The sequence below is a fragment of the Astatotilapia calliptera genome, chromosome 11, assembly GCF_900246225.1.
Source record: "Astatotilapia calliptera chromosome 11, fAstCal1.2, whole genome shotgun sequence".
NCBI lineage: Eukaryota > Metazoa > Chordata > Actinopteri > Cichliformes > Cichlidae > Astatotilapia > Astatotilapia calliptera.
The window spans coordinates 12,141,084-12,167,980 of NC_039312.1; the positions used below are offsets into that span (position 1 = coordinate 12,141,084).

General features: G+C 42.8%; 2 protein-coding genes across 2 annotated transcripts; both read right to left on the bottom strand.

Moving 5' to 3' along the window:
• Nucleotides 1-4,215: 4,215 nt before the first annotated feature.
• Nucleotides 4,216-12,272, bottom strand: LOC113032074 (steryl-sulfatase-like; the record flags this gene model as incomplete). The annotated part of the gene is made up of 6 exons (XM_026184732.1): nucleotides 4,216-4,680; nucleotides 8,670-8,791; nucleotides 9,016-9,175; nucleotides 9,446-9,583; nucleotides 11,604-11,740; nucleotides 11,821-12,272. Coding segments are annotated over 6 exons (1,362 nt in total), but the record flags the coding sequence as incomplete, so codon positions are not given.
• Nucleotides 12,273-22,204: 9,932 nt separating this feature from the next.
• On the bottom strand, nucleotides 22,205-26,229 carry LOC113031903 (uncharacterized). The gene is made up of 2 exons (XM_026184424.1): nucleotides 24,971-26,229; nucleotides 22,205-24,351 (listed from the first exon to the last, which is right to left on the bottom strand). Exon 2 carries the CDS (start codon nucleotides 24,145-24,147, stop codon nucleotides 22,225-22,227), a length of 1,923 nt encoding a protein of 640 aa, XP_026040209.1. The 5' UTR covers nucleotides 24,148-24,351; nucleotides 24,971-26,229; the 3' UTR covers nucleotides 22,205-22,224.
• Between the last annotated feature and the right edge of the window lie 668 nt (nucleotides 26,230-26,897).

Here is a 26,897-nt window from a genome sequence, read left to right on the forward strand (position 1 = left end):
AAGCAAAGAGCTCACGTCACTGCTGAAACACACCAGGCTACAGGTCTGTTAGCGATGCTGAGGGTTGATTTTCTTTTATTTTTTGCAGGCACATTCAGACAGTGTATCCAACTACAACAGGGCTGTCGAACTCCAGGCCTCGAGGGCCGGTGTCCTGCAGGTTTTAGGTGTCACCCTGGGTCAGCACACCTTGACCAAATGATTAGTTCATTACCAGGCCTCTGGAGAACTTCAGGACATGATGAGGAGGTCATTTAACCATTTGAATCAGCTGTGTTGGATCAAGGACACGTCTAAAACCTGCAGGGCACCGGCCCTCGAGGCCTGGAGTGTGGCCAGGGGTGTCACACTCCAGGCCTCGAGGGCCGGGTACTTCAGACCCAGCAACACACTCAGACAATAACTAGAACTGAAGAAGCTTCTCGGATGAGAGGTGAAACGTCTTCAAGCAACTCAAAGAAGTCCAGACGCTTTTCTTTCCACGCTGTGGGCAGGTTTTATGCCTGAAACACACTGAACACATTTACAGGTCACATGCCCCGATGCTCAGCCCCAGACTAAGCTTTCATTGGTTGTTTGTTCACACGCTCACATTCTGTGCAGTTTAGGCTGATTTCTTTGGATATTGATGAGTTCAAATTAACTTTTTTCCTCAGCTCTGAGGAATGAATAGATACTGCTGTTCTCTGATCTCTCACTCCACTACCACCAGTGCCAGATATGATCACAGAGGTCCTGCGACTGTCATCAGCCACAGACGCACTGTTCATGGAGCTTTTCAGAGAAGTCAGGCTTGAACCTGTTACGGTGCTGCACAAAATGATATTTTTCAGCCGTACATCTAAATGTGGTTCCAATAAGTTTATTTGAATTTCGAGCTCCAGTGACTGAACCTGAACTGGAACACACACACACAGTAACTGATGGTTAAAAAGACGCTAGGGCAGGTCCTGACTTAAACACAGGGTGGTGGGGTGTGGAAAAGGGCTCAGGTAAGACTGGCTGCAGGGGCCCGGGAGCCCCGCCCCTCCCTGAGCATAGTTCTGCTGCAGGTTACTTCCTGTTAAAAGGGTGTTTTTCCTTCCCACTATTGTAGAGTGCTTGCTCACAAGACATTTATAGTTTTCACTGTAATTATAAAGCACCACTGACACCATCAGTGAACTGGTGCTATAGATGGGTCTTCTCTGGGAAAATAACCCAAACGGCAGCAACATGGCTCTCTTCCTGGTGCTGCTGAAGGTTGTCACTGTCCCCCTGGCTGAGGTCAGCGTTATCTTGGATTCCAAAAGGTTTCATGCCATCCCACAGAGGTCGATTATCTTGTTAACAATTTCACTTCTTTACTACATACGAATCTGCTCCTCTGAAAAAGAAATTCTCACATCAGAGGTATAACTTTCAAACACTCACCTGAAAGCAGATGACTCGTAAGCTGGAGAGTCACAAATTTAGAGGATCATCATTTAGCCTGGAGAAATAGTTTGCTGCTTTATAAGAAAGCCCTCCGCAAAGCCAGAACATCTTACTACTCATCACTGATTGAAGAAAATAAGAACAACCCCAGGTTTCTCTTCAGCACTGTAGCCAGGCTGACAAATAGTCAGAGCTCTGTTGAGCCAACCATCCCTTTAACGTTAACTAGTAATGACTTCATGAACTTCTTCACAAATAACATTTTAATCATTAGAGGAAAAATGACCAGTAATCATCCCGCAGATGTAATATTATCTACAGCTACTCTTAGTACCATTGATGTTAAGTTACTCTTTTTCTCCAGTTGATCTTTCTGAGTTAACTTCAATAATTACTTCCTCCAAATCATCAACGTGTCTTTTAGACCCCATTCCTACAAAACTGCTCAAAGAAGTCCTGCCATTAATTAATGCTTCGATCTTAAATATGATCAACCTATCTCTAATAATCAGCTATGTACCACAGGCCTTCAAGCTGGCTGTAGTTAAACCTTTACTCAAAAAGCATCTCTAGACCCCGCAGTCTTAGCTAATTATAGGCCAATCTCCAACCTTCCTTTCATATCAAACATCCTTGAAAGAGTAGTTGTCAAACAGCTAACAGATCATCTGCAGAGGAATGGTTTATTTGAAGAGTTTCAGTCAGGTTTCAGAGCTCATCACAGCACAGAAACAGCTTTAGTGAAGGTTACAAATGATCTTCTTATGGCCTCTGACAGTGGACTCATCTCTGTGCTTGTCCTGCTAGACCTTAGTGCAGCGTTCGATACTGTCGACCATAATATCCTATTAGAGCGATTAGAACATGCTGTAGGTATTACAGGTACTGCACTGCAGTGGTTTGTATCATATCTATCTAATAGACTCCAGTTTGTTCATGTAAATGGAGAGTCCTCTTCACACACTGAGGTTAATTATGGAGTTCCACAGGGTTCAGTGCTAGGACCAATTCTGTTTACATTATACACGCTTCCCTTAGGCAGTATCATCAGAAGACATAGCATACATTTTCACTGCTATGCAGATGACACCCAGCTCTATCTGTCTATGAAGCCAGATAACACACACCAATGAGTTAAACTGCAGGAATGTCTTAAAGACATAAAGACCTGGATGGCCGCTAACTTTCTGCTTCTTAATTCAGATAAAACTGAGGTTATTGTACTTGCCCCTGAAAATCTTAGAAATATGGTATCTAACCAGATTCTTACTCTGGATGGCATTACCTTGGCCTCCAGTAACGCTGTGAGGAACCTTGGAGTCATTTTTGACCAAGACATGTCCTTCAACGCACATATTAAACAAATATGTAAGACTGCGTTCTTCCATTTGCGCAACATCTTTAAAGTTAGAAATATCCTGTCTCAGAGTGACGCTGAAAAACTAGTTCATGCATTTATTACTTCCAGGCTGGACGACTGTAATTCATTATTATCAGGATGTCCAAAAAACTCACTGAAAAGCCTTCAGCTAATCCAAAAGGCTGCAGCAAGAGTCCTGACAGGGACTAGAAAGAGAGAGCAGATTTCTCCTGTTTTGGCTTCCTATTAAATCCAGAATTCAAAATCCTGCTCCTCACATACAAGGTCTTAAATAATCAGGCCCCATCATATCTTAATGACCTTGTAGTACCATATCACCCTATTAGAGCACTTCGCTCTCGCTCTGCAGGCCTACTTGTTGTTCCTAGAGTATTTAAAAGTAGAATGGGAGGCAGAGCCTTCAGTTTTCAGGCCCCTCTTCTGTGGAACCAGCTTCCACTTTGGATTCGGGAGACAGACACTATCTCTACTTTCAAGATTAGGCTTCAAACTTTCCTTTTTGCTAAAGCATATAGTTAGGGCTGGACCAGGTGACCCTGAATCCTCCCTTAGTTATGCTGCAATAGGTGTAGGCTGCCGGGGGATTCCCATGATGCACTGGGAGTTTCTACTTCAGTCACAGTTGACATCATGTTCATACTCTGCATTCAATTATTAGTTATTATTAATCTCTGTCTCTCTTCCACAGCATGTCTTTATCCTGTCTTCCTTCTCTCACCCCAACCAATCACAGCAGATGGCCCCGCCCCTCCCTGAGCCTGGTTCTTTCTTCCTGTTAAAAGGGAGTTTTACCTTCTCACTGTCGCCAAAGTGCTGCTCATAGGGGGTCATCTGATTGTTGGGGTTTTGTTCTGTTTCGTTTTTGTTATTGTAGGGTCGACCTTACAGTATAAAGCGTCTTGAGACAAATGTTGTTGTGATTTGGTGCTGTATAAATAAAACTGAATTGAACTGTATACAAACATGTCAGACCACACTAGACTTTTGAAATCTAGCTGACTTTGTGTTTAAAGTCCAAACTGTTGCTCAGCTCACGGATGGTCACCATATTCTCTGGAAATTAGTTCAACCAAGCCTGATTTTCTTTACCTCAGCTGCCTCAACTAAACCAGAAAATCAGTATCAGATCGTGGGTATCACAACATTTGTTAATCATTCATGACCCCCCCTTTGCAGCTCGTACTGTAGCTCTTAGACTTGTATAAGACGATTCTCTGAACTTTTATTGAGGTCTAAGTCTCATAATATATTTTCTGATTTGACAGCTGACAACTTTACTGTGTTAGTCACTCAGCTTTGTTGTTATCCAGTCTATTGTATTTTATAATTGCCACCTGTGTGCTGACTAGATCTCTGAATGTGAGGCTTTTGTTACTACATCAAGTGAAATAAAATCAGTGCAACAGATGACTGCGCCCTGACAAAACAAAGGTTTAATCGTGGATTTGAGAAGTTCATATGAAGTGTCCATATTCAGATTAGTGTGACTAAACAGCAGCAAGGATCTTCCAGTGCCGCCTCCACAGAAGCTTACTGGTACAGCTGGCACTGACAGAGCTGCGTGACTGTGGAGCAGCAGGGCTGCAGCCAGGGCTTCCACATCAGGTTCGCGTGACTTAACTGGTTCTCCACTGGCTTCAGTGAGCGCCGATGCATCTTCACAGCTTCCTTCATTGTGGCCAGGACAAAGTGAAAGGCAGGCTCAGTGTCTGGGGTCAGCGGTGTGCTCTCTGATGGGTCCTTTGAGAGATCGAAGAGCAGAGGAGGATCGTGGAAGGTAACGTGCTCCGGCGTGCAAAAGCAGATATGTGTATGGAAACATCCCATCTTGTTTTCTGGGTAGAAGTTTGGAGTGAAGTAAAAAGCTTTCCACACCGAGCTACCTGGGAACGATAAATGAAAGCACTCAGTGCCACTTTCCCTCCATGAAGCAGGGTGTTGAAGTGCAGACTTTCAGCCTTAAATGTAAGACTTTTACAAACCAAAGGAAGCACAACATTTATACATTTTCAGATGCATTAATTCAACAAACTAACAATTTTATTTTAATGCTTGGATGAAAATCTGTTGTAGAAAATGACCAGCTGGAGTCTAAAACCCATGGACATCAACAAATGCAGCATTTCTTCCTGAGAGACGCTCCGTCAGGCATTTACTGCATCCACCTTCAGTTTGTGGATCCTTCTGGTTATCAACTGAAAAGCTGCTCTGCAAGATTTCGATCAGGTTTCTGCAGCATTTGTCTGAATCTGAGCAGAGTACAGCCCTGTGCACGTCACAGCTCACCCTAATAAAGCTAACATTAGCTTCATCGTGTTTGGGCCTCTTATTCAAAATTACAGCGAGAAGCTATAAACTGTTAATTCAATATTCTCTCCATGGACGCCCCTCTCTGCCTTACTGCTGCTGTCCCAAAGTGTTAAAAATAGCTTTGCAAAGTCATGTTTTCCAGACTCATACATGTTAATGACTTTGGTTCTTATCTGTTCTAGAGTGTATTTTGTGTCATGATGTGCAACTTTTTGAGATCTTTTATCCTCCTTGATTCATCAGGTCACACAGTATCCAGTTAAACTCAGCTTTCCATAAAAATGGATTCATCACAGTCAGTTGCTGATTTGACATGAGGGGGGGGGATTACTTGAATAGCTATGGCCACGTAGGTTTAGTTTCTTTCTCCTAAATCATCATTTGGAAACTGCATTTTGTATTTACTTTGTCTTTGTCTAATATAAAATTTGTTTGATGATCTGAAACAGGATGTGGCAAATGCACAGCACTGTATACCTGATACATTTGATGAGGGAATAACCTCGCATGGTCATGAAACTGCTTGTCATTGAACTACCTAATTCATTTTAGATCTCTGCATGAAAGTGGCTGTAATTCAGTTAATGCATGTTTGTAAAACCCCTTAAATGAAAGCTGAAATACTTCAGTCACATATGGTTTGAAAACTACAAAAAAATGATGTCTTTGTCCAACAAGTTATGGACCTAACTGTAGATGACCAGCCTACTGGATCTCTGCAGAAGCCATATGTTATCAAAAGGTTGATGAACAGAATCAACCTTTTGTAAAGTGTGTAATGTATGTTTTGTCAAATAATATCAAAGAGAAACACATTTTCCATTTGCCTTTTTTCATGACCTGATATGGTACATTACAAAATTACACCCTGCACAGGCCGCCACTCGGTGGCTAACACTTACAGGCAGACAGCCGTTCAAACTCACAATCACACCTATTCACAATTTAGAATAATCAGTTAACCTCACACTCTGCACACAGTGCTAACAACTAGCTGTTCGATATAACCATATATATCGATGACGATATAAAAGCGTCTATCGTTTGTTTCGTGGTGTCGCAAAATAAACTGTTTACAGCAATATTTTTCATTGTTTTTCATCGTGGCTCCGCTGTCCGCTTGTTTGTTTTCCACATAAACCTTTCACAATAAAGCTCAAGATCCTTTTGAGACTTTTCAAAATAAACTGAATCACGTGAAAGAGCATGCAGAGAGTTTACGGATGAGAAGCAAAAAAAGAGCCGTCAGGTGCTAAAAAATAAAGCTTAGACTCAAAGTTTGAGAGAAAACGGCGCCGTTACAACTTATGTCTAAAAATGTATCGTTTCATGCATCGGTTAAAACACTCGACTCCAGCTACATGACGCGCAGCTGGAAACACTAAACGCAAGTCGAGCTGCCTGAGATTCACAGAATTTACAGAAAATGTTACATTTTTGTGATTTATATCGTTGTCAGGACGATAAATGTCTGAGATTTTTGTCATATCGCACAGCCCTACTAACAACTGCACCACGGTGCTGCCCCTGGATCTAGTTCAGCTAAATGAGCAGTTGCTACAATACACCTGGGATTGTAGTTGGTCAGTTTCCTCATTTGTTGAAAGCTCTGGTCAAACATTTCCTGCAGAAGGCTTAAAGAGCCTTCTAGAAGCTCGGACGGCCTCAGCCTGAGCTGAGTGTGAGAAATCTGCAGGAAACGTCTGAAGTTGTTTTCATCCATGCACTTGTATCATTTGGTCCATGTGACGGCTCACATCACCTGCTGGTTTCATGCTTTCACTTTTTAAATTTTAACTCCAAACACGAGTATGGGGCCATGGTATACTTATTATCCATAAACTCTATAATGTGTAGTAATATAGTATATGTTTCAGTGTGATACAGATCAGCAGTGGTCGGGCACTTTGGCCAAACTGCTGTCTTTAAAAGTGACCATAAATAGAAATGCAGCAGCATGCTCAGGTTTTCAAATGAGACCATTGCTGTTAATGAACTCCATTCTGTATTTTATTAACTTGGAAAAACTACATAAGTAACTGTGGAATCTGTGAAAGTGTGGACACCAAGTCATTCACGCTGCAGCCTGTAAACACTTTTGGTGGCAGTTAATAATATTAAGCTGCCACTCCTGCAGATCTCTTCAGCTGAGAGATCTTTTCAGACTGTCTTGCGGTGTCAGATCTCCCCTGAGACCTTCTCTGATATTCAGGCCAGGGGACTGTTACAAATATTTAAGTCTGCTTTGGATGATTGTTCTCTTGAGGAAGCCAGCCTCTTTTCATCTTTGTATGTTGACTTCAAATAGCACCAGGAATATGGCCTCAAATACCAGAGTTTGTATCTGTCTGGTACAAAGTGATCTTTGTCCTTTAGTTTGGTATGTTACATTTTAGTAGTTTATTAATCCATTTCAGAAGTGGCCAACCCGCGGCTCCTGAGCCGCATGCAGCTCTTTGCCTGGTTTCATGCAGCTCTTATATTGAAGTTTGTGGTTTTTTTAATCTGCGTGTTCGCTTCGTTTGAGTTTAAGGCAAGGCAAGGGAAATTTATTTGTATAGCACAATTCAACAACAAGGTGATTCAAAGTGCTTTAACACTGTATTTTCATCAAATGCAAATGTGCGTGAGATGGAAATACCACAAAGTTTCCCAGTAGGTGCGAGTGTCATGATGGGTGTGACCCTGTGTTTGTGTTTGATTTATACTTGATTATTGCAAACAAAGCTTGGAGTTTCTGTTTCTGTGCCCTCCCCATGTTTCACGTTTGGTTCCACTGCATCATCCACAGGGAGCAACTCGCGTCTAAATCACTGAATTTAGACAACGTCATGAAGCCTGTGATGGAAATCATCAACTGCATCCACACACATGCACTTAACCACATGCAATTCAAGAATCTCATCGCTGAGCTGGACCTGAGGCTTCCAGGTGACCTGCTGCTGCACTGCACTGTGAGGTGGCTGTGATAAACCCAGGCACTCTCTCGCTTCTTTGAGCTTTTGGATGCCATAATAATAATAATAATAATGATGGACTGGATTTATATAGCGCTTTTCAAGGCACCCAAAGCGCTTTACAATGCCACTATTCATTCACTCTCACATTCACACACTGGTGGAGGCAGCTACAAGTGTAGCCACAGATGCCCTGGGGGAGACTGACAGAAGCGAGGCTGCCATATGGCGCCATCGGCCCCTCTGGCCAACACCAGTAGACGGTAGGGGGTAAAGTGTCTTGCCCAAGGACACAACGACCAGGACAGAGAGCCCGGGGATCGAACCGGCGACCTTCCGGTTACAGATACACTTCCCAACCCCCTGAGCCACAGTCGCCCATGAAACTGTTAATGGTAGAGAAGGACTATCCCGAGCTCTCGGACCTCAAGTGGATTATGGATCTGGTCTTTTTGGTCGACATGCTGTGTCACTTGGACAGACTGAACCTGACCCTGCAGGTTAGGTTAAAAATGCTGCCTGACCTGGTGCAAAGTGTGTTTGCACTTGTCAACAAACGGTAGAGGTTATCAATACGGCTTCATCTTTCTCTGTTGCACACTTACTGTTTTGGGGATGCCATCTGACAGCGTTCAAGTTGGCATTACAGTAGTGAAAGAGAAATTCATGCTTGGAACGTCCAGCTCTCCCCTGTAGCAAATCCATGAGGTCATGACCATCTATTTCCCTGCAGAAAGAAAGTGAACATGAATTACAATGGTGGCTGCAACTGATCAAAGCCTCTGGATTACCTTAACACCCCACTCTTCATTAGAAAACATGTTCCCTCTGCTCACATCCAGGATTCCCCTCACTGTGAATCGCTCTCACTGCCTCTCCTTTCTTTAAATGTGACCTAGATTTCAGGCTGACATAAGGAAGGAGCACAGTCTCACCGCTGTGCAGCCTCACCTGTCCTCTGGGACTGAAGCTCCACTCAGCTGCACCACAGTAGGAAACAGGTCCATGTTGCTGGTGGGCTCATCTATCTGTCTGCCACCAGGGATTTTCCCAGGCCAACGTAAAATTCCAGGGACCCTGATTCCTCCCTCCCAATTTGTGGACTTCCCTGCTGCTCGGTAAAAGAAAAAAAAAAAGAACAAGAAGTCATGAAAATAATTCTCATCCGGCTACCAATTAAGCCTAAATGATAGCACTGCACCAAATCCCCACTGAGCCGTCTGCACAGGTGGTACTGTCATTGTCTACATTTGCTCTGCCGGTGGCTGCAATTATAATTATTAACTAAATGGTAAAATCCTGCTGATGTATACAGGCAGAAAGGTCTTCAGCTTTAAGCATTACAACCAAGAACAGTTTTCCGTTTTTCTTCTCGGTGTACCTTTATATATTCCGTTCGATCCCCCGTGGACATCGCCTCTGGCAGAGATTTCCTCCAGATGAGCCCCTTGATCTGAAGTCAAGTAAACAAGAGTTTTTCCTCTCAAGCTGAGTCTGTCCAGCGTCTCCATGAGCTGACCTGAGAATACACACAGTGCAAACTCCAGTCTGTAATTATTTGGAAACATTTTTCCGTTTGAGTATGAATAACAGAACGAGAAAGAGAAACTGTAAAACAACACATGTGTTAAAGCTGCCAGGCAGGAGGAAAAGAGGAAGACCTCAGAGGAGGTTCGTGTTTGTCGTCAATGATGTCAAGCAGGAGAGTGGGTGTGACAGAGGCAGAGGGACAGAGCGGGATGGATGCAGATGAACTGTGGTGACCCCTAAACGGAGCAGCTTAAAGAAGGAGGAAAAATACATCTTCTATATTAGATTGGTCAAAGTAGGCATCAGTGCTCGCTGGCTGCTCTGCTTTCTTTCTGTGCCTCTCTCCTCTATCTGTGCACGTGTGTTTGTGTCCTCATCTCATCAAGGCCACTCTTCACTGGACCGTTCAACAACACAATGAGTTAAACCTTCTGTGTTTGTGGTGCCTCCGACATCCTCGAACACTAAGTGTGTTTCTTCTGTACATTTCCCTGGATTCCCCTCCTTGGTGTGTGGTGGGTCGAACCCTGAGATGGACGGTTTTACATGGGTTCTCTTCCCCCCGGACCCCTGGACCACTATTCCACTATTTGCATTGTGTCTTTGTGCAAATATACTTTCGCTGTAAACAAACACACTGAACTTTGATCTCCTGAGTCCAGCGTGCCCATCAGCCTTGACACAGGGATTGTATTGATCATGTCCATCATTACTACTGGACATTAACTTTTTTCAGTCGCCAAAAACAGTTCAGTTCAACTTTATTTATACATCGCCAAATCAAAACAACTGTCACTTCAAGGGGCTTTATTTTTAGACCCTAATATAGAGAAAAACTGTTGGCTTTGAGAGTGCTGACGGAGAAGTAATGACTATTATAATTGTAATGACAGAGAGACCTATTAACACATAGTGAGTGAAGAAGAAACTCCCAGAGCATCATGGGAATCCCTGGCAGCCTACACCTGTTGCAGCATCACTAAGGGAGGATTCAGGGTCACCTGGTCCAGCCCTAACTATATGCTTTAGCAAAAAGGAAAGTTTGAAGCCTAATCTTAAAAGTAGAGATAGTGTCTGTCTCCTGAATCCAAAGTGGAAGCTGGTTCCACAGAAGAGGGGCCTGAAAACTGAAGGCTCTGCCTCCCATTCTACTGTTAAATACTCTAGGAACAACAAGTAGGCCTGCAGAGCGAGAGCGAAGTGCTCTAATAGGGTGATATGGTACTACAAGGTCATTAAGATAAGATGGGGCCTGATTATTTAAGACCTTGTATGTGAGGAGCAGGATTTTGAATTCTGGATTTAACAGGAAGCCAATGAAGGGAAGCCAAGACAGGAGAAATCTGCTCTCTCTTTCGAGTCCCTGTCAGTGCAGTAGTTATGCTGTAATAGTTGTTGATGATGATGCAGTTCTTCACTCCTATTTATACTCCTCTATACACCAGTATTGCATTTAATATTTAGTAATCCTTACCCCAATCTAGTCGGCTCAGATGGTTGAGCTTCCTGAGCCTGGCTCTGCTGGAGGTTTTCTTTTAAAAAGGTGTTTTTCTTCCCACTGTCGCCACGTGAGACTCATAGCGATTTGTCTGATTAGGGCTTCTCCCTGACATGCAGTATACTAAGGTCAGGTCATGATAAACACTACAAAGCACAGTGAGATCAGTTCTCCATCCACAAGGTTTTAAGTGGATCTCCTCACATCTTCCATCTCGCCTCACTCACTGGTTCTTCTCTCCTCTGCAGCAGCAGGTGAAGCTGGGGGGGTTTCACAGAGCCTACCCTCCTAACATGATAAGATCGTGACAAGATGTAATTGCTATGACTACACACTTATCTTCTGTTCCCACTTTAATGATTATTCCTGAAGGCTCTTTCTTTCTTAGTGTCATTTGACTGAACTGGGCAAAGAGGAGAGGTCGGAAGCTTCTGGGCTTTTTTTACTGGATTTGAAAGAACTGACAGACATAGAAAAGCAGCTTTTCCTTTAAACAGACAGAATGACCTACCCACACTCCAGTCCACCTCCTGCACAGCGTCCCCGTAGATACCATGGCGGCTCGTTCCTCTGAAAGCTGCTGAAGCAAAGATGGCTGTGTGGACTTGGAGGAAAGAGAAAAGGAGCAGGAAAGGCCTGTTTGAATTTCTGCAGAAACAAACAATGAATATGAAACATTGCAACAAGAGAGTTTTCAGATCCAGGTGAATCAGGAAAGCTTCACGTACCGCTCTATGAAGTCCACTGCCTCGTGGACCATCCTCTGTGTCATGTTTTCAGACTTATATGGCTGCTCCACAATGCTGTGGTCCCTCAGGAGAACACAGTTTAAGTATGGGACAACCATGATGAACGCTACTAGCAAACCAGTGACCAAAAGCAACAGAAACATCAAGCTCAGGATCGACCTTCTGCCGATGACCCCGCTGTAGTGCAGCACAACTGTAGTGAGCAAAACGATGCCCATTGTTCTGTATGGCAAATATTTATGGAACTGGAAAATGGTGCCATGTCCAGGCTGGCAGTCCCTCAGGTTAGTCAGAGGGATACCGAAGAAATAATTGAAGCCGTGGTTGTTAGGGTGGTGGCAGTGATCGTCACGGCTCTCACAGTTCAGGCCCAGGTGCCATTTTCCTGCAGACAAGAAGAAGAAACAAAAACTCAGAAAGTAGAAACCCGATTAAGCTCGAAGCCACAATAAGAGAGTAAACTGTACACGTCCTATAACAAACAAATCTCACTACGGTTACGGGTATAAATATTGACATCGGTGTGAGCTCTGTCACTTCATTTTTAGCTGCTAATAACGCTCAAAACTGTCTGCGATGAGCACACGAGACACTCAGCCAAAGACCTCTTTATTCAACTTGTCTGACATAACATTTAATGCTGTACTTAATAGACTGGCGCTTACATAGCACCTGCTGTCTGCATTCATACACCAGCTTTTTCTGTGCCTAAGCACTTTTACCCGCGTGTTCACACACTCACAGGCACTGGGGTCAACTCAGGGTTCAGCATCTACCTCAGGATACCTCAAGACAGAGCCTAGGAGATCTGGGGCATTCACCACCTCTCTCCTTAACCTGGCTTCAACCAGTCTTTCCCATAGTGTACTTCATGGTATGGCTCATCAGCATTAAAGCTCTGTAGTTACTACATCTGTGCACACCACCCTTGTTCTTCAAAACTCTCCATTCCTCAGGCATCTTCTCACTCTCTGTGACTGTTAAACAGTCAAAGGTCCACTGCCCTGTCTCCTACACATCTCCAACCAACCACCTTTTCACTCTTCATACACCTTCATAGCTGCCCTCACTTCCTCCTTTCTTAACCTCTGCACTTCCGCATTCAGCCATTCCATCCTATTTGCAAAATCCACACCAAATTCAAATTCAAATTTTATTTGTCACACACACACAACCATACACAGTATGACATGGGGGTGAAATGCTTGTAGCTGTACAATGCCCGACCATTAAATGACAGAAGAAAAGTTTTACAATATTTACAATTTACAGTTTACTACAAAAATTTACAAATTAACTTAGGAATTTACAGTAAAGAATGTGCAAATAGCAGAAGAGATTATAAAGATAAGGATTATAAATTATAGGAATTATAGGATTATAGGAAATGTGTGGTGGTGCGTGTGGTGACGTGTGTGAGAGTCCAGTCTTATAGTGACGTGTTTGGGAGAGTCCAGTCCTACACCTGGTTCAGGGCCCGAATAGCCTGGGGGAAGAAGCTCCTCCTCATTCTCTCTGTTTTGGCCTTAAGGGAGCGGAAGCGCTTCCCAGACCTCAACAGTGAGAAGAGTCCATTGTTGGGATGGGAGAGGTCCATCATAATCTTCCTAGCTTTGGACTTGCACCGCTTGGTGTAGATGGACAGCAGGTCAGGGAGCTCTGATTGAATGATGCGTTCTGCCGAGCGCACCACCCTTTGCAGATCTCGTCTGTCCTGCTTGGTGCTGTTCCCAAACCAGGTGCAGATGTTTGACGTCAGGACGCTCTCGATGGTGCAGGAGTAGAAGTTCTTGAGCACCTTCAGTGGCAGATGGAAGTCTCTAAGTCTTCTGAGGAAGAAGAGACGCTGACGGGCTTTCTTAACCAGGGTGTTGATGTGACAGGACCATGACAGGTCCTGAGTGATGTGGACACCCAGGTATCGGAAACTGTCCACTCTCTCCACTGGCGTGCCACTGATGATGAGGGGTTTGTAATTCCTCGCCTGCTTTGTAGTGAAGTCCGCGATCAGCTCCTTAGTCTTGCTGATGTTTAGGAGGAGGTTATTCTCCTGGCACCAGGTCTCCAGGTTCCTAATCTCCTCCAGGTAGGCCGTCTCGATGTTGTCGGAGATCAGGCCCACAACAGCAGTGTCGTCAGCAAACTTGACAATGGAGGTGGTGTCGGATGTGGCTACACAGTCATAAGTGTACAGTGAGTACAGCAGGGGGCTTAAAACACAGCCCTGAGGCACTCCAGTGCTGAGTGAGATGGAGGGGGAGACTTGTTTTCCCACCCTCACTGATTGGGGTCTGTCTGTGAGGAAGTTGAGGATCCACTGACACAGTGATGAGCTGAGTCCTAGATCCGTCAACTTGGTGAAAAGCTTAGAGGGAATTATTGTGTTGAATGCTGAACTGTAGTCCACGAACAGCATCCTAACATAATTCCCTCTGCCAGTGTCCAGGTGACTCAGGGATGTGTGGAGCAGGTGAGATATGGCATCGTCTGTGGAACGATTAGTCCGGTAAGCAAACTGAAGTGAGTCGATGGTGGGAGGAAGTGAAGAAGTGATGTGATCTCTCATCAGTCTTTCAAAACACTTCATCACAATTGAAGTCAGTGCTACTGGACGGTAGTCATTGTGGCAAGCGGGCTGTTGTTTCTTTGGAACAGGGACAATAATGGACCGTTTGAAGCACGTGGGAACCACAGCTTGGGCCAGGGAGAGGTTGAAGATCTCCGTGAACACCGGTGCTAGTTGATCAGCGCAGGCTCTAAGGACCCGGCCAGGGATTGCATCTGGTCCTGCTGCCTTCCTGGTGTTCACCCTCCTGAAGGTGTTCCTCACGGCATGCTCTGTGATGACGAAAGCATTTTCTTCACTGGTGCACTCCGAGCGCACGCAGCCGTTTGTTGTTTTAATTGCTGCGGCGTCGAAGCAAGCATAAAACGTGTTCAGCTCATCAGCCAGTGAAGCATCGGCATTCATCATTGAAGAAGCTGGTCGTTTATAGTCCGTTATAGTCCGCAGTCCTTTCCACAGGCTCCTAGAGTCGCACTGTCGTAGCTGTGACTCTAGTTTTTCCCCGTAGCTCCGCTTTGCCTTTCGGACCGCGCTGCGCACGTTGTAGGACGCAGCCTTGTATAGGTCCATATTACCGGAGACAAGCCCTTCATTGTAGGCAGCGGTGCGTGATCTCAGAGCGTCGCGGATGTTTTTAATCCACCCACGGCTTCTGGTTGGGAAACGTTCGGATGATAGTTCTTTCTGCTGTGTCGTCCGCTAGTTTCCCGATAAATCCCACAACCGCTTCCGTAAACATGTTGATGTCATCAGAGCTGCGCCGAAACATGTCCCAGTCTGCGTCATCCAGTGCGTCCTGCAGCGCGGCCACCGATTGGTCCGTCCAGCGAGCGACCTCCCTCCTGATTGGTGGTTGCTGCTTTAGCCTTTGTTTGTAAGCAGGTATGAGGAAGATGGCGGAATGGTCCGATTTTCCAAATGCCGGCAGGGGTTGAGCCTTGTAACAGTTCTTGAACGGGGTGTAGCAGTGGTCTAATGTCCTCGTGCCCCGGGTGGGGCAGTTGATGTGCTGGTGAAGGTTGTGAAATGTCCGTTTGAGATTCACTCTGTTAAAATCTCCCATAACAATGAGTGCGGCATCTCGGTGAAGTGTTTGTTGTAGCTCATGTAGCTCACATAAGGCAGTGTCCGAGTCCGCGTGAGGCGGAATGTAAACAGTGCAGGCAATGACCGCAGTGAATTCCCGAGGGAGATAGAAAGGGCGACACTTAACGATCAAAAGCTCCAGATTGGGCGAGCAAGAGCGTGTGAGTGGGGAGATGTTTGTGCTGTCGCACCATCTGTTGTTCACCATCAAACACACTCCACCACCTCTTTTCTTCCCCGACTCCATTGTCCTGTCCATGCGGTAAACCGAAAAGAACCCCGTCGGCTGCACGGCGTGGTCTGGTATCGCTGGGTTCAGCCAAGTCTCGGTGAAGCAGAGGAGGTTGCAGTCCCGAATGTCTCTCTGGAACTTGATTCTGGCTCTGAGGTCATCAAGCTTGTTCTCGATGGATTGAACATTGGCTAGCAGGATACTGGGCATGGGTGCGCGGTGTGCGCGAGCCCGTAGCCTGTTCCTGATGCCGGCTCTTTTATCTCGAGGCCGTCGCTTAGGGTCGCGTCCTTTGTTCTCTCTCAGGATCTCCTTTGGCCAGGTTGGGTCCGGAGTTAAACATGGTGAAATGTTCGTGTACTGCAGACCAATAGAAACCAAAGTGTCTCTACTGTAGCGGATTTGTGTGTTTTGCATGATGCCCATGCAAGATTATCGCAGATATAGCAAAAAGTGACGAAAAACTGCAAAAAGTGGAGAAGTTAGGGCAGAGCATCCAGCACGGCAGCCGACCTCACCGGCGCCATTTTGGGTTGGGGTCCTTCTGCATTTCTCTCCTTCAATTCAATTCAGTTTTATTTATATAGCACCAAATCACAACAGTTGCTTCAAGGTGCTTTATATTGTAAGGTAAAGACCTCAAAAAGAAGACGCCACACATGTCCATTAAATTCTGCTTCAGTTACCACGCTGGCAACATTCAACGTCATCCTTTGATTTCCAGCTTCAGACTCATGATCTTGTCTGACCCTCTCTTCACCTGCAAAACACTATTCACATAAAAGTAAAGATTACCACAACTCTTTCTTTCACCGTGGCTCAGGGGGTTGGGAAGCGCATCTGTAACCGGAAGGTAGCCGGTTCGATCCCCAGGCTCTCTGTCCTGGTCGTTGTGTCCTTGGGCAACACGCTTCACCTACTGCCTACTGGTGTTGGCCAGAGGGGCCGATGGCGCAATATGGCAGTCTGCCCCAGGGCAGCTGTGGCTACAACTGTAGCTGCCTCCACCAGTGTATGAATGTGAGAGTGAATGAATAGTGGCATTGTAAAGCGCTTTGGGTGCCTTGAAAAAGCGTTATATAAATCCAATCCATTATTATTATTATTATATTCCATGTAGAAAGTGTGAATCAAGCTGCCGTGCTCCTGGCTTTGCTTCCCTTCCACTTGGTCTCCTTCCATCAGCACACTGTTGGCCAACAGCACCAAAGGCAGTTATCATTAACCTGGGCCCCCCACAGTGTGGAAATCTTACTCTTAATGATTGACATGTTTGATTTGGCAGAGACTTTACACCAGAGGGAATAAAAAATGCACTGGCTTGTACCTGTAAATGCACTGTGCTGTTGTAACAGTGTTTATGTGGTATTATTCCACTTGCCACAAATGTCAGTGTAATGGGGAAACAGCGCCCCCCCCTCTCGGTGTGGCTGGTTAGGTGAGGCTGGCTGCAGTAATCGCTGCCAGTCTGCCGTAGCCATACGAGAGGTGAGTTGTATTGTTCCGCACACAATATAGCTAAGTAGTACAGACACATAAAACATGTTTGATTAGCTGACGAGCACCGAGTGTAATAAGTGCTTAGTGGACACATGTCTAACATCAGTTTTATGTACTTTTCATTTGTTTATTAATGTGTGAAACTGTATGCTAAAGCGGAATGCTAATGAGATGTTCTGCCGTAGTGTGCTGTGCGGAGTGGTGTATGGCGAGCCTGTGCACTGATAATACACCGTTGTTTCCATTCAGGTACATCATTTGTTGTTGCTGTTATTTTATTGTATATTAGAAATTAGGGCTGAACGATTATGGAAAATAATCTAATTGCGATTTTTTGCCCCAATATTGCGATTGCGATGCGATATGCGATTATTTTTTTTAAGGTCTTTGTCTTCTGTATTATTAAACAAAGACAAGCAATACATCATATAGTATGGCCAATACTATATTACATTAATTTTAAACTGTTCTTTCCTGGAAGACAGACCTCTGTTATGATGACATGAGGTGATGCATGAATTGATGACTGACATTTTTATTTAACTTCTTCAATCACAACAGTATATTTGAACATACACAATAGTTTATTTTTAGCTTACAAACATCTGAGCATAAAGTGCTGACAAGGAACCCTGGTGTAAACATTAAAATGAAAGTCAGTACAATGTGCAGATTGCAGAAATATACATAAACAAAATCAGTGGCTTTACCACACTCAGTTTTTCGACATCTGTGAACTACTAGACAGTCATTCAATTAAAAAATAATATTAAATAAATAAAACTAATAAATAAAAAATACACACTTCTTACTGATCTCTGCAGTCAGTAACATTACACATAAAGTGCAAACATAATAGCAATTGTATAAACACACACACAAACACGCCTTTAAAGTTTAAAGGCGTGAAATTGGACGGTCTAGTTCTGATTAGTGTCACCGCTGTCTCGGTGGAGTTTAATAAACTCGGCCGTCTGCTTCTTGCTATCTAAAATATAACCAGACACTGGTGTAAATTCTCGACTGTCTCATACTTCTGTTTAATAAGTTTTCTGTTTGACGTTTAGTCAGCTGTGTGAAAACCAAGGAGGAACCCACCCGGGGGATTAATAAAGTTTTATTTTATCTAATCTAATAACTTTAATCTCAGCCAAACCGATTTACTCACGAACAAACAAAACACTGAAAAAAGCCCAACAATAACATTTTTAGGTTGTCTAAGTGACTTATATATCACGTTTAACCCGAGCAGCGAAACTCCGCGGTGATCTGAAAATGATGTGCCGGGAGTTGTGCCGTTCTCGGCCGCATCAGTAACCCTCGAGCTCCCGGCTAGCTGTCGAGCTGGTGGGTAGCAGACGCCTCTGAAAACGTCGAAGCACTTTTGCAAATATGGGATATCTTGATAAACCGAGCAGATATTTGATGTTTACACAACTACTTTCTCGCCTGAAAATATGTTAAAAGTTTATTTTGTGACCCAGAAAGATTAGTATGAGTAATTTTAAAACTTAGTAGCGGCCGCCATTGCTGGAAACTGGAGTTTGGCTGGGCCGCGCTATGAATTCTGGGATATGGTAGTAATTTGGACAGCCTTATAATCGCAGTATAATCGCAGCCTTTGCGGTTAGAAAATTGCACTTGATCATGTCGCGATATTATCGCAAATGCGATATATCGTTCAGCCCTATTAGAAATTGTAATATTGCTGCAGTAATCGCTGCCAGTCTGCCGTAGCCATACGAGAGTGTGCTGTGCGGAGTGGTGTGTGGCTAGGGTTGCCAACTCCCTGAAAAATAAATAAGGGACACCTCGTGGCCAGGGCCGGGCGACCCAGTTGTCTTCACCCTTCCCAGTGTGGTGAATTTTCTAGCTCTTTTTTTGTGTGTGAAATTATTTTTTTAACCATTTGACTTGAAGTTGATTTAAGTAGATGCATATTCTATTCTTTGTGATATGAACACAAGTGAAACAAATGATCATTTAGCCATTTATTTTTAGCTCAAAATGACAACATTAACACAGTAAAACAGGTCTCTTTCTTAAACAGAAGCCTGTCATGCTTAACTTTTGAGAATATAAGTAAATCTTTCTTTAAAAGCACTCTGTCCTGCTTAACTTAAAATAATAGAAAACAACAGAAAGAAAAATATTCTTGTAACAGTGCACATTTAGTGCATTTAGTACAATTGGCTTCAGTTGAGGTATTATTTCAGCTTTTCTAATGCTAATCAGCTGCTCCTGTTTGTAAACCCGCTTGTTCCCATGATTACGCATCATAACTCATCATCATTATTCATCTATGTATTACTTTTATGTATTAGTCATCAATTTGTTGTAATCATCTATCCTTGCAGTTGTTTATTACACAAAATAAATTATATTATCACACTTCTGGCCACATAGCGCTGATATTCACTGCACATGCCCATATTAACGTTTTCCAGCCAGGTGTTTTCCTTTTTCCCATTCTTCCCTTTCTCTGAGGGGAACAAACATTGCTGCTCTAATGCTGGGCTCACACTGTGCGATTTTTGGCCCATTTTGAGCCGATTTTTGAGTGATCGGACCGATTTTGGCCTTCATCGTGCGTCGTGTAGTATACGTGGGGTAACGAGAAGTGATTAACACCTCACGACCAGCTCCCGATCATCAATCGCTCGTGAGGGTGTCACCACAGGCGCTCACTGCTCACGCGCAAACGTAAACGTTGGTGAAAAAGACGGCGCAGCACGGCTGTGCAGCGTGTGATCTGGACACAAGCGATGGAGGCACAACTTGTAGAACTTTGGAAAGCTCATCCGAGCCTTTTCGATGTGGCATCACAAAATTATCACGACCACAACAACCGTGAAAATAGTTGGATTTACACTGCTGCTCAATCACAGCTGCCTGATCAATGTTTTTCATTAGCAATTTAGCAAAGTTGATGGTGGTGGTGTGCGTGTCTGTGTGAGTGAAAGACAGAGAGAGCGAGCGACAGATTTTCTGTTATAACCTTCATGTTATGGAGGCACAGTGTGAGCACTCAGGTAGCATCAGAGCATCGGGCGGTATAGTGTGAGACTGCATCGTGACATACGAACTTCTAACCCCTGCGAGTCAATCGTGCAGTTTGAGCAGGAGCTGAATAACGTGACTGAAAAAAATCGCACAGTGTTTGCCCAGCTTTAGGTGTACTGTCATCCGAGACTTGCACCGCAGAGTCGGCGTTTGTTCCCCTGTTGGCCATGCTTCTTGTTGTGGTCATCTGTTGTCTTCCGGTATTTTCTCCGCAAGCGACCTTTCCTCGACCAATGAGATGAGCGGTAATCTGAATTGTTATACTCGAATTGTGATAAGTGTGCTGTCAGCTCATTGGTCACAAAGCAGGAGAGGGGCTGGGAATTATGTTTTCAAACAAAGTGTTAATTCCATAAACATTTATAGACTACTTTTGATTCTCACTGTATTATGGGACAAAGTGCGTCCCTTATTAGCTCAATACGGGACGTGTACTTTTGTTTCGAAATATGGGACGATTCCGTATTTTAAGGGACGGTTGGCAACCCTATGTGTGGCGAGCCTGTGCACTGATAATCAGAGGTGTGGACTCGAGTCACATGACTTGGACTCGAGTCAGACTCGAGTCATTAATTTTATGACTTTAGACTTGACTTGAAAAAATGTTCTAAGACTTGTGACTTGACTTGGACTTTTACACCAATGACTTGGGACTTGAATTGGACTTGAACCGGTTTACTTGAAAAGACTTGATATTTCACCCCAAATATAAAATTTAACATGCATATTATATAGAGATTGAAAATGTGACGTCATTCACGGGTAGAACCGCAAAGGATTCTGGGAACACGTGGCAAGCGGTACTAGCGCACGCAGGCTTTCAATTAAAATCAGTTATACAGCGATAAAAAGAAACACAAAAATGTCAAGAAGCTGTTGTATTATTAACTGCAATAGCCGGTCGAATGACAGCCACGGGAAGCCGACGAGTAAAGAGATCGGTTGTTATCGGATTACGTCGTTGAAGAGAAATTGTTCGAGCCATGTTTCCGAAGTAACAAAGAGGCGACTGGATTGCAGCCATTCAAAGACCAAATATAACGTCCCAGAACACTCCAGCTCACAGGTTAGTCTGCTCCAAGCATTTACACAAAGGTCAGTCTGCTGTTGTAGTTAATGCGTCATTTTTCTTAACATAATTGGTGATATAGGTTACAAGCAAGTCTGGCGCTGAACAGAAATTGTCGCGCTATGCTCCTTTATTTATTGTGCATAAATAGTGAATTGTCCTGACACAATATTGCGTTTCGCTTCTGTTATTATGGTACATTGACAAAAACATATACTTTTATTCACAGGATAAAACAGGTTTTTTGTATCACTAATTGCCCAGTACGATTACAGCATACAGTATTATTGTCACTGCTACATTTCTGTGATGGGTACCAGAAATTATTTCCACTACTACCCATCCCACTACTACCCACTACTACTACTACCCATCCGTCGGTAAACTGTACCTGGGCTTGTTGCAGTGACCTGAAGTTACTAAACTTCATGATCGTATGCGCTCACTCCAAGAACCGTATGATTATAAATATGCATATAAATATGCTAAGATGAGATAGCTGACTTCATCTAACTAGCAAATGTTGTCCAGGCTACGTTGGTGATGCAGTTTTTTTTAATGTGTATGATATTTTTGTCATGCGATTTTAAAGCTGGTCCTACAACCGCATCCAAGAATAACATGCAGCTTATCTCAGAACTGTCGGTGAAAATTATTCTTGGAGCTAGGTTTAATTGAGCTGCATTTTAAAGAGGTGCAATTTCACAATTTGTGTATATTTTCTACGTTCACTATTTTGTCATGTGTTGAGAAAAACACAGATTTTAAAATTACATGGTCTAATATTTACATTTAGCATATAACTGCAACATTATTTTTTCGTTTTTTTTTTTTTTAAAGACTGGAAAGGACTTGAAATTCAAAGTTTCAGACTTGCAGGTTATATTTTGTCATAACATAGACACTGTTTCTGAAATTGACTGGGTAATATGACGTAAAATCAAGTAGGTCTTCAACATCAGTCAGTTCAGTTGCTTGGGCAAGGTTGGGAATTGCAATTTCATAGGCAAGAAAGTCTTTGTTGAAACCCAAGGTTTCATACACCTGGTATTCAAAACAATAAAGTACACTATTAACAATAAAAATGTTTTTTACAAGTCCAAAGATAGGGTTTAAACCATTTGCTGAAATGAGTATAAGAGACCTGTCACAGATGTATTTGTTTCCATGTAAAATAAGCCACTTTACTCTAACGGCATGATGTATAGCATCTTCAATCCCCAAAAACTCTACAACCTTTGATTGCAAATGGTCCATATTAGCAACCTCTGATACAGGACCTAGTTCTTTCTCATTTACAAATATCGGATGCTCAGTTCCTGCTTCACTTTGGCAACACTCCAGCAGCTGATTATGGTTTACAAGAGACTTGCACACATTCTTAAAGTTTAATTTGGATGACCATTGTTTAAAAAAACTGTGTTTAGACTCGAATCTCATGCACATATGACGTATTACAGGTCCCAGGGCAATAATTTGAGAGGGAAGATGCAGCATGTAATGTTGCTTTGGTATTACATTTTTTTCTGGGATTAGTTGCCTGAATTGTTTAAGATGATCTTCTATCATTTTTTTTAGTTTGGACACAGTTTGTAAAGACACAACTGGGGCAAAAAGTATTTTAACAATTTCAATTAAATCCAAAATAAACTGGATAAAGGGATTTTTCTCTACAACACTGTACAATAAGAATGGCAAAATCTTGATCAATATAAGCATTTGTCCAGAGGATTGTTTGAGTCTGTTGTCACTTGAAGCTAAAGTAGCAATACTAATTGGTGAAGGCTTGTCACGTATGTCCACTGATGAAAAAGGAAAGTTCTGCATGGCAGAATTAAACAAGTCCAAATCCAAATTTCTAGATAAAACAAGGTATTTCAACACACACTTAATTTCCATTGGTGCCACTCCTTCAAGAATTACATGCATAATATCCTGTAGCATCTGCTCTATGAGATTAAAACCTGGGAAATCAACTAATTTGCTTTGTCTATTTATGCCAAAAGTCGTTTTGAGCGAGGATTTCAAAAATTCGGTAGTTGCCCTTTCTATTTCAATGCACTGCCTAATGTGTCCGTCCAATGTCTGTCTGGTGAAACTATGTTCATTGAAATTTTCTTGCATTTCATCAAAAGTACACTCACAATGACGACATTTGCTATACACAAAACCAACTCCTTCCTTAAATCCTGCAAGCTCATGCTGGGCAAGAGTGTCTCCACACACAGCAACAACTGCTCCGTTTAAATAAAATTCCCCATTGACAGTGTTAATCATAACACCATCGTACAGTAACTTCAAGTCCTCATTGATTCTCCGCAGTATTATATCTACCCCCCACTCATCTATGTCCCTAGACTTTGCGATTGCGAGAAGTCTGATGGAAGCCAACTTTGATCTAAACTTAGGGTCTATGTTGCCTAAGGTGTAATAAAACATTAGTAGTTTATTTACACTCGCACGTGACCCTAGGGGGTTACACATTTCTATCTCATCAGAATAGAGTATCAGTTGTAAAGCAGAGTTCTTCTTTGAAAACAGTGGGTGGGTTTTGAAAATAATTCCATCATTAATGTCATACAAAAAACTGGCGTTGGGGCAACTCTGAGGTCCAGCACTGAGCATGTCAAATAGTCTTGAATTGGATAATAGCTGTTTCAAACTTTCAATCAAAGGAATGTAGTAGAAAGACTTGTTTTTGATTGCAAGAACTCTCGATTCTCCCTTTTTAACTCTACAGGCATAATTGGAAATGATGATCTCCTCAGGTGTGACAGGGTTGAAATGCATCTGTGTTACACGGTCCTGTAGGTTTGAAGCTGCACATATGGGAAAGGGATCCTGAAAGTTGTCCAGTGTTGAAAGAACTTCTTGTTGTAAAGGTCCATTGCTGTCAGGTTGCCTTTCAAGGATGGTCTTTATTTTTCCCCTCAAGGACGTCAGAAGAGCTGTTTGATACTGTTGGACACCAAGGACAATGTTGTTGACACTCCTCTGATGGGGGAAAAAAAACACATCAGAGACATGAAAGCGTAAATAGAAAATATAACAGAAGCAAAATGCAACTCTATTTCTTTAGCTCAAATTAATGAGCCACTGAATGTTGTAATTTACCAGTGGAGCAGTAGAAGAAGAAATCAGCCAATAATTGGCATTGTTTTGCATGACATGCCACATGCATGACTCACGTGGCACAAACACATTGCACCGAGCAAGATGGAGGAGCATGAAAGGTTACAACAGAAAAAGTGAACAAATGATTACCTCATTTATTTTTTTTATGTAATTCTACTTCATTTGTCTTTTATACCTAAAAGTGAACACATTTTACACTGTTAAGCCTATTTTAAACTGTTGAGTGTGCCCAGAGTTACATACATTGCAGTGAACTGCACAACTCTTGTGCTTAACTTCTTCGTAATGTACATTTGTTCTTAATAACTTATATAGGTGAAAGTAATAGCTGAATAAAACCAGCGATGAAAAACAATCAATTAATTGCAAAGATAGTGGACAGATTATGAAAAAAAAATTATTAGTTGCAGCCTTACATTGAACCAGACTTATTAACAAGTTAACAATGACACCCCCATAATATCAGATGAAGCAGTACCTGTGATAGGTGGCATTGCTCCCGCACACCAATAGCAAATGCAGCTGCACATCTGGCAAGATCAACAGTTTCTCTTTTACCCTACAGGACAAAAAGAAAAACAATTGTGTAAGAAAAATGACTCACTCAGAATGTGTTTCAAATTCCACCAGATGCAAAACAAAACAAAGAAATATTCCAAACTGTTGTACATTTTTGCTATTAAAAGATTCATACTACAATGGATAGCTAATGAAGCTGCAAATGTTATGAACAATTTAAGAGTTATTTAATGAAACTTAACCAATCTTTATGGAATCTACTCTGAAGTTAACTGAAAGAAAAATTTGAAAGCTGCTTGGTTCATGGAGCATCTAACAACAATCAAGGCAGGTACACAACACTGGTAAATAAGTTTATTTATTATGTTTAAGTATGGTAACTAAGCCTACATTGTTGTGCAAGCCTGAATTTCAGCGGATTCATGCATTTGAAATTCAGCACTGGCCTTCATACCTATTAAAATATTCTAATCAAGTAGTTTATCTTAGAAAACACATAACTTTAAAACTATAATTTTCACTTGAACTGAGTACATTTTCTCTAGTTAGGCTTTACTACGGTTTTACTAAAGCTGAATTGGGGTAACTGTGCTTGGTTAAGGTTAAACAACACACATACATTTAAAAATTCGCGCACGTACACACAGAAACACATAAAGTACATTACCTGATTCTGACGAGGTGTTTGAAGCTCAGCCGCGTCTTGCTCCATCACGTTCTGACTTTCCTGTCGCTCCTCCTCCAACACCTCCGATGTTACTGGGGGGTCTAGTGGTGGTGGCTCTACTTCAGTGCCATTGCCATTGCTAACAGTTTGTCTGGGTTCGGCAGTATAGTCGGCAAAAATGGCTGTACCAAAATTTTCGCCTCCTAATACATTTGCATCGGATGAAGCTGTCAGCCATCCTGTAGGCGGGTTCCCAGTGGAGATGTATTGTGGATGTGTGCGTCTGAGATGGTGGTAAAACGAGTTGAAAACACGGTAATCCTCGGCGCATCCATCGACTCCACAAATGACACGGAAATCTGGACTGCGACTGTGTGCAGTATTAATGTGACTTAAGAGAGACTTCAATGTTAACGCCACAAAGACGAAGCAAATCACACACCTCCAACAGGCCATTGTATTAGACTAAAGTCAAGCAAAAAATATGTTGCAGTGTGGAGCTGTTCCCTCGGGTCCTCTTAATCAGCGGTCTCCAACCTTTTTTGCGCCACGGACTGGTTTATGCCCGACAATATTTTCACGGACCGGCCTTTAAGGTGTCGCGGATAAATGAGGGAGGGGCTAATAATCGGCTCAGTCATTTTTAATGATCGTTGAAAGCCCAGATCGTAATCGTGATTAAAATTCGATTAATTGAGCAGCCCTAGTACAAACCACTAAATTGTATATAGAAGCAAAAATTGAGATGTGCACCCCCTTCGTGTTCCATGTTAGTTGTTACCCAACTCCGTTTGAATTTGGAGTCACAGTAATCTTCTGCACCTGAGCATTGAAAGAAAAACTGTGAGAGAAAACTTCGTCAAGAAAGAGAGGTAAGCAATTTAAATTTTTCGAATGTAAGTAGTGTGTAGTCTAATCACTGTTTTAAAGTCAAGCGGACAGAATAATAAATTTAATTTGAGCGCGGGAAGGAGTAATGTAGCATGCTAACGGATGCTAGCGTTAGCTTAGCAGCCCTCGCATGTGGTTCAGAGAACATTATTTAGTGAAGTATCTACTGTAATGTTGTGAGAATTCCTAGCTATGCTATTTATAAGGGGCAGTATTAGCCGTTTGTATTAACTTAAGTTAATAGGCACACTGAGAATTTCTTTCAATTAGCAAGAGAGCTAATTAACCACATTCAGGGTTTTCCAATTGGCTTTGACTGATTTACTAG